Genomic DNA, 8,403 nt, shown 5'->3' on the forward strand with positions numbered 1-8,403 from the left:
TTCTTTGGAATGGGAACAAATATAGATCTCTTCCAGTCAGTTGACCAAGTGGTTGTTCTCCAGATTTCTTGGTAAAACTTGGTGAGCACATCCAAGGCATCATCTGAAAATGTCAATTGGTATACCATCCACTCTGGGGCCCTCCACTAAACACTGTCCACCATGGGCAGCCATTATTGCATTTGACACATCAGTGTCACAGTGTTCAGCATCACAGAAACCACAAGTTACCTCTGTACAGCAAATGAACAGATCAGTTCTATACCAATTAGAAGAATACTTAACCAAAAACAATTAAAACCAAGCCTGAGGGCTGCAGAGTAAAATCACCTACCTTTGGCTTGGTAGCATCACTTTTTGTTCACTAAGCCCAATGTGTTGTTGTTGTTGTTGTTGTTGTTAAGTGTTGTCAAGTTGTAGATTTCTCATCATGATCCTATGAACAAAAGACCTGAACACTTGTATAACTTTCTTCATTTTTCCAATTTCATAGGGTTTCCAGAGGCAAGCTATTTCGGAGGTGGATGCCACTCCTGCTTCCAAGCTTGTTTTAATTGGGTAGCTCCACCAAATAGAGAAAATAACTCCTGTCAAGCAAAGTCAAATATCTTTCATGGGCAATCAAGAGTTAAATGTAATTCCTCATGACTGCAAATATAAGGCTTTGGTTTCAATGGCACATTCCAATCCCAATATTTACTTCCCAGTAGACAACCTTGAACAACATTGCTTTATTGTTATAAAATTTCGGACAAGATTGTTACAAGATTAACAAAAAGATCTACCTACATCACAACAGATATTTCTTGGACTTCATCTGCAGCTTAATTTTTATCTACACTAGACCTGACAAAGGAGCCCCAGGTGAAGCAAATGTTAAGATACTTGATGATAATTGAAAGTTTGTAGGTCTGAGCTCACCCAGAAATGTCTCAGAAGAAAGATCTGATTCCAAAAAAACAGCCACTGAAAACTCTCTACAGCACAGTTCTACTGCAACACAATAGGGTCACCTTGAGGTAGCGTCAACTCAGTGCAATTATGACCCCTGTAAAAACAACCTCCCATTTTTCTTATATTCCTTTCCATCATCAACTAATAATCACAAAGCCTAAGACCTCCAACTTCTGCCAATTTTATTAGTTAGAAGTTAATAGAAATAACAGGGCTTATGAACATGTAAAATTTAATAGAAGAGTTTAGAGTTCAAGAAAGCATTCGTTTCTACAAGCTTTATTGTTGCTAAACTCTCGCTATACAAGATTAGTAGATTACACAATCAGTTTGAGGAAAATCAACACTAAGACTTCACAGGCTTATATACACATGCAGTTGAGTTTAGCAGGTTGCTTGTAAGCAACATGTAGGCTGTGTGCTGTGAGCTCTACATGCCTTTCTTATTTGTATCAAAACAATCACTTATCAAAGTGTAATTAATGGGATCATCTAAACTGAGTCCAGTGGGCTAATTCTAAATATAAATTTTTCTCACCAAAAAAAAACAAAAACAAACAAAACCCGAAGTGTAATTAATGACACTTTACATAAGGAAACAGAGGCTCAGCAATATATTAATATATGTTTCAGGGCACACAGCTGACTAATGATGGAGCCATGACTTAAGCCCTAGTCTGCTTGACAGCAGGCTATGCTTATTTAAGCATAAGGCCCTGCACTTCCAATTATCAAGGAAGAAGTCTGGGAAGCACAGACTAATGCCAAGGTTCAATTCTAAAATATGGGTCAAAAAAGAACTTTGTCCCACTAGAATCTCAATGGCTGACTTTTCAGAGATAAGTCACCAGGCCTCTCTTCCAAGGAGCCTCTGCATAGGTTTGATATACTAACCTTTAACTTAGCACCTAAGTGTGTTAGCCATTTGTAACAACAATTGTACTTAATAGAAATTGCTAAGGATTACAGAAGAAGAATTGATGCCTTTGAATTGTGATGCTGGAGAAGAATCTTAAACATACCATGGATTGTCAAGAAAACAACTAGGTCTATCTTGGAGACGGTGAAACCAAGCCTCTCCTTGGAGGCTAGAATTTTGAAGCTCCGTCTCACATATCTTGGGCATGTGGCCAGGACAGACGTGTCCTTGGAAAAGGACATCATGCTTGGAAAGGTGGAGGGACAGCACAGGAGAGAAAGACTCCAGATGAGATGGACTAATACAGTGTCTGGAACAATGTGGGTTGGTTTGTTGGAACTAGCAAGACTGGCTCAGGACAGAGCACAATTCAGAGCTGCTGTACATAGGATCTCTGTAAGTCACAGGTGACTCAATGGCACATAACAACAACAAGGCTTATGTGTGAACCAGTTGGATTCTGAAAGGTGGATTCTTCTTGTTTTGGTTGAGGGTTGGGTGTAGACTGTTTTTATTTTTTTCACAGCTGAGCTGATTGGATTTGCTAGATTTGGTTAACAATGTGCTGTGGGCTGAAAGTCTTGTTTAGAGTCAATCAGGACCAGGTGGATAGACCTGTGTATTTAAAAGTCAGTTGGGCTCTCAGGCCTGCAACCCTCAAGCCTGGTGTTGTGTTTGGAATGCATTGTTTTTCTAAGTGGTACAGCACTGGTCTGTCAATTCACTGTACTGAGGTAACTGGGGTTGTTGTGGTGCTGAACACTGTGCCACTGGTGTGTCAAATGCAATTGGTTACCCATGGTAGGCAGTGTTTGGTGGAGCTCCCAGATTAAGACAGGCTTGGAAGCAGGAGTGGCATCCATTTCCTAAACAATATGCCTCTGGAAACTGTATGAGCCTAGAGAAAACAAAAGTTACAGAACAAAGTTCCGATCTTTTGCCGATAGGATCTCTATGAGACATGTTTTACTTAACAATATACAAGGTCATGTCTCCAATGTTGTAAAGTGAAAAAATACAAATGAGTAAAATGGGTCAGGTGAAAAGTGTAAAGGAATAGATGGCATGGTAGAGGCCAGATCATTCTTCACACCTGAAAGACTTCCTCACCATTACTATTCACAAGTTATTAGACTCATTGTTCACAGCATTGACCAAAACTGCCTAGTTTTGTCTGAAAAGTTTATCTGGAAAGCAAATTTTTGTGTAAACATTTTCAATTTTTGAAAAATGGCCACCAATTCATTTTTAACCTTCTCAAGATAAACAAATTCTGGTTGCTATTCAGTATCCCCTGCTCTACACTATATTTCCATGAACGTGGTGTCTCATTTCTACTCAGTATCATATCTCCAGGCTTTATGGTAAAAAAAAATAGGAGCTTAAACATTTGTAGAACAAATGAATGAGGTCTCAAAGAAACAACATGAAAAGAGACAAAGAGCTAAATCTCAGTTCTTAAATTCAGACTTCCTATCTTTTTAACAAAGCCAACACAGGAAGGAAAGCTACAGTCCAGGTCCAGCGAATTGCAGGGAGGGTCTTGGAACATTCACAGTATTCCTTCCATAAGATAATTTTGATTGAGGCACTTGGACAAGACTGAGCAACCTCCCAGAAAATGTGGGTAGGACAGAGTCAAGAAGCTAAGTATCTAAAGGCCACCTGTTCTTATCTAGCTTTTCTGTTACAGCATATTCTCTGTGGCCCAGATGTCCAATCTAGGAAATGGAATGGATGGTGGTACAAGATAAAAGCACTGATTCTACTGACTAGGGGAAAACATTTGGCAATAACGTTTCAGACAAAGTTCTCATAGAAAAAGTTTACAGAATCCAGAAGGAAAAGACTGGTAACCCAATTACAACATGAGCAAAAGACTTTTCAGAGGAAGATACTTGGATGCCAACAGACACAAGAAGAAATGTTCAAAATTACTGGCAATAAGAGAGATGCAAATCAAAACCACAATGAGATACCATCTCACTCCAGTAGCAGTGTCAAAGTTTAACAGGATAGTAAGCAATAAATGTTGGAGAGTATATGATGAGATAGGAACTCTTACACATTGTTTGTGGCATTGTAAAATGGTACAAGCACTCTGGAAGGCAGTTTGGAGTTTCCTCAAAAAACTGAACATAGAAATTTCACATAACCCAGCAATTCCACTGCTTGGAATATACCCTGAGAAAATGAGAACTGAGGCCCAAATGGAGACTTGTACACCAATGTTCAAAGCAGCATTATTCACCATTGCAAGAACATGGAAACAGCCCAAATGTCCAACCAAAATCGAAAATCACTATCTAACATGAGAGGGACTGGAGAGCATTATGTTAAGTGAACTCACTCAGTCCCATAATAACAAATACTGTATAAGACCATTATTGTAAAATGAGTAAGAGGATCCAAGGGAGAAAGGGTGGGAGCAGAAGGGTGAGCATAGGTGGGGCGGGGGGGTGGTTAATCATAGGGTCGCACAATTTGATGGTTGAAGGAAGAGATGGTAAAGGAAATGGGAAAGATCTGGTGTGAAAAACAATGTATGAAAGCTTTATAAGTAAACCAGTGTATAATAAAAATTTTATTTCAATTTATTTTAAAAAGTGAGCTTAGGAAAATGTAAAACCATGACTGAATGAAAATCCAAATTTTCTGTAAATGTCCATTAAAATCACAATAAAAAAATAAAATCAAGCAAAAAGTTAAAAGCACTGAGAGAAATTATGAGCTGGTAAAACTATAGATAGTACTTATATAGTGCAAATGGTTAATATACTTGACTGCTAACCAACGATTGGTGGGCTTAGTTAAAAAAAAAGTGGGATATTTACTTCCAAAACCTCAGTCATTAAAAGCTCTATGGTATACCATTCTACAGAGAGAGAGAGAGAGAGACACCAAACTAACTCAATGGCTAAAGGTTGTATGCATTTTATAATAATAACTGAACATTAGCCATCAAGCAAAAACTAAATTCTCATTAAAAGCTGTATTTTCAGCTCTAGAACTTTACTTGAATGTACTCACAGTCATGAGACAAACTTCATTGGCCAGAACTCTACTCCAAAACGTAAAGGAAAGTTTTCATTCAAGCTGCCACTAGTCACTAGTTGTTATGTGCCGTCGAGTCTCTTGCGACTCATAGCGACCTAAACTCCTAAAGCCCTAAACTCCGCTCTGTCCTGTGCCAATCACACTGTCTCTGACACTCCCATCCCAATTATCCCAGTCACGGAATCAATCCACCTCATGGAGGGCCTTCCTCTCCTGCGCTGTCCCTCCACCCTCCCAAGCATGATATCCCTCTCCAGGGACCAGTCGGTCCCTCCTCAGAACATATCCAAAGTATGTTAGACGGAGCCTCAAAATCTTTGCCTCCAAGGAGCCACCCTGTTTAACCCTTTCCAGGACAAATCTGTTTGTTTTCCTAGCAGTCCAAGGTATTCTCAATACTCTTCTCCAGCACCACAGCTCAAAGGCATCAATTCTCCTTCTATCCTCGCTGGCCATTGTCCAACTCTCTGATGCATAACAAGTGATTGCGAAGACCATGGCCTGGATCAAACGCACCTTAGTATCCAGAGAGACACCATTGCTCTTCAGTACTTTGGAGAGGTCCCTAACAGCAGACTTCCCCATGGCAATGCACCTTTTAATTTCCTGGCTGCTGGTGCCAAGACTGTTGACTATGGAGCCAAGCAAACTAAAGCTGTGTACAATCTCAGTCTCTTCACCATCCATCCTGATGCTGCCAATTGGTCCAGTGGTGAGAATCTTTGTCTTCTTGGCATTACTACTAGTAGGCAAAATAAAAGTCTGGTGGATGAGCAAGTGTGCCAAGACAGGGAAAGAGAGACAGCTCCTGTTCAGCCTGCTGATCAGCCCTCAATCTGTATTTCTGGCAGTTTTAAGTTATTTTCTTTGGTCCTCCAAAGCTTTGGTATTGACATTACTTGAGTTTGTATCACTAGCAATTTTGTGATGAGTCCTTGGATGATGCAAATGGATAATGCATGCAGCTGCTAACTGAAAGACTGAGGGGCAAAAGCCCTCCAGAGAAACCTCAAAAAAAATGATCTGATGATCATTTTAAAATGATTGCCTTTTTTCTTTTTTTAAGACTTACTTCCAAGTTTGTTTTTTAAACTTTTTTCTTCGTTTACAAAGTTTACAAAGTGTACTGATGTTTAGAGGAGCTCAAACATAGCTCGTAAATTTGTTATTGTTGTTGTCACGTGCCATCAAGTAGCTTGTGACTCATAGTGACCCCTGTGTACAACAGCTCTGAACCCTGCCCTGTCTTGAGCCAGTCTCGCTAATTCCAACCACCTACCCCCATTGCCCCAGTTACTGTATTAATCCATTTCATCCTGAGTCTTCCTCTCCTATGCCATCCTTCCACACTTCCTAACATGATGTCCTTCTCAAAGGACCAGTCCCTCCTAGCCACCTGCCCAAAGTATGTCAGATGGAGCTTCAAAAGCCTAGTCTCAACAACAACAATGAAAGTTGGGGTTTTGTGGGGGTTTTTTTCAAAGAGAAGAGTGAACTGGATGGGGAATGAGGGGTCAGGGAGGAAAATGTGAAACAATGAATGAATGGAAATCCAAGTTCTCTGTACACTTTCATCAAAATCTCAGTTAAAAATATGATGAATCACAATGATTATATGAAACACAATGTGAGTTAAAGACGGTGAAACAAAATGTATATGAATTTTATAAGCAAACCAATATAAAATAAAAATCTAAAAAATAAAAGAAAAAATTCCTAGCCACCAAGGAGAAACTTGGTTTCCCCTTCTCCAAGACAGACCTATTCATTTTCTTGGTGGTCCATGGTATGTTCAAGACACTTCTCCACCACCACCACTCAAATGCATAAATTCTTCTTCTGTCTTCTTTAGTCATCATCCAGCTCTCTGATGCATAGCAAATAATTGTAAAGACCATGGCCTGGACAAGATGCACCTTAGTCTCTAGACTGACATTTTTGCTTCCCTGTATTTTTCCCAGTCCAATTCATCTTTTTATTTCCATTTCCTAACTGCTAGTGCCAAGATGGTTAACTGTGGAGTGAAGCAAGCTGAAGCTGTTAACAACCTCAGTCTCTTTTATATCTATCGTGGTGCAGTCAATCAGCCCAGCAGTGTGAATCTTTGTCTTTTTTATGTTGAGCTTCAATCCATATTGAAGGCTGAAGTCCTCGACCTTCTACAGCAAGCACTTCAGGTCCTCCTGAGTTTCAGCAAGCAAGGTTGTATTATCTGCATAGCAGAGGCTTTGATGAGTCTTCCTCCAATTCTGATGGCACATAAAGCCCAGCCTTCTAAATGATCTGTTCTTCAAATAGATTGAAAAGGTATGGAGACAGAATCCATCTTTAACACACTCTTTTCTTAATTTTGGACCATGTAGTATTTCCTTGATCTGTTCTGAGGACTGCTTCATGGTCCGAGTCACAAATGACCTTCAGCAGATTTTCAGAGGCTGTAAATCATGCAGGAGGAGATTGCCCACTTTTTTATCACAAAGCAGCTGGTGGATTCAAGTCTTCCAGTTGTGGAACAACACCTCACCCTCTAGACCATCATAGATGATTTTGGTTGGGTTTTTAAATTTTATTTTATTTTATATTGGTTTGCATATAAAATTTGTATGCATGTTTCCACTTTTAGTGTATCAGCCACTAACTCTGTGTTGCACAGTTCTATTCTGGTAACAGTAGGTTGTCATGAGGTGAGAAGATTTTAGCAACCTCCAGGACTCGTGTATCTTATTCCTTTCTTAATTCCCAAAGAAGGTGCTTTCTGGCTCCTGAGCTGAGACTGATGTTGAACAGTGTAATTTTTTTTTAATTAAAGATATATTATTATTCCAGAGTCAACTGTTCACCCTTCCCAAGCACCTTGCTGTCTTGGGGATGAAATTTCCTTGCCAACTTTAATAAATGGCACAACTTCTCCAAGCAACCAATCAAGGGTAATTTGTGTTGACACTAAAGCCACCAATTTCAGCTTCATATTCATGGCAGAAATGTCCCCCAGAAAGCAACTTCACCATCTACAGTTTCAAAACTCGGAATACTGACCTTTAAGAACAGAGGGAGAAGACTCAGCAAGTTCTTCTGGTATTCATCTGGGTTCCTGAAAGTTGCCTGTTTATGTTCCAGAAACTTCCTTTCTAGCACCTCCCAGAGATCTTCAGGGCTAGAGGACTGTTCTCCATGTAGGGAATCAAGTTGCACAATATTAATTTGGTTGTCATTGTTGGAACCTGGGTCCCGAGATCCTAGGTCTCCAGTCTCTGTGATGCCTTCTGCCTCCATGCCTTAGGAAAGCAGATCTGGATTCAGAACAGCACACAGCAATGAGAAGTTCCGTTTCACTCTGGAATTTATCAGTCTTTGGTCCTTTACCAAGGATTTCCGGAGCTGGAGCTATTATGAGTTAAATAGCACAGTACTTCCTGACGAAACTGGCTGTGAGGCAGGCAATAGTACTCATTCAGCCCAGTTCCTGTTGAAGA

At 40.0% G+C, this 8,403-nt stretch overlaps 1 protein-coding gene across 1 annotated transcript in view; it reads right to left on the reverse strand.

Moving 5' to 3' along the window:
* Window positions 1–8,203, reverse strand: part of WDFY4 (WDFY family member 4) — a 704,682-nt gene extending 696,479 nt beyond the window's left edge. The window contains exon 1 of the mRNA XM_006897732.1: window positions 7,967–8,203. Coding sequence (XP_006897794.1) covers window positions 7,967–8,203 — 237 coding nt within the window. The remainder of the gene's footprint in view (window positions 1–7,966) is intronic.
* Window positions 8,204–8,403: the final 200 nt, after the last annotated feature.

Source organism: Elephantulus edwardii, unplaced genomic scaffold, assembly GCF_000299155.1.
Source record: "Elephantulus edwardii isolate Elephantulus edwardi_28Jun2011 unplaced genomic scaffold, EleEdw1.0 scaffold00213, whole genome shotgun sequence".
Classification (NCBI taxonomy): Eukaryota; Metazoa; Chordata; class Mammalia; order Macroscelidea; family Macroscelididae; genus Elephantulus; species Elephantulus edwardii.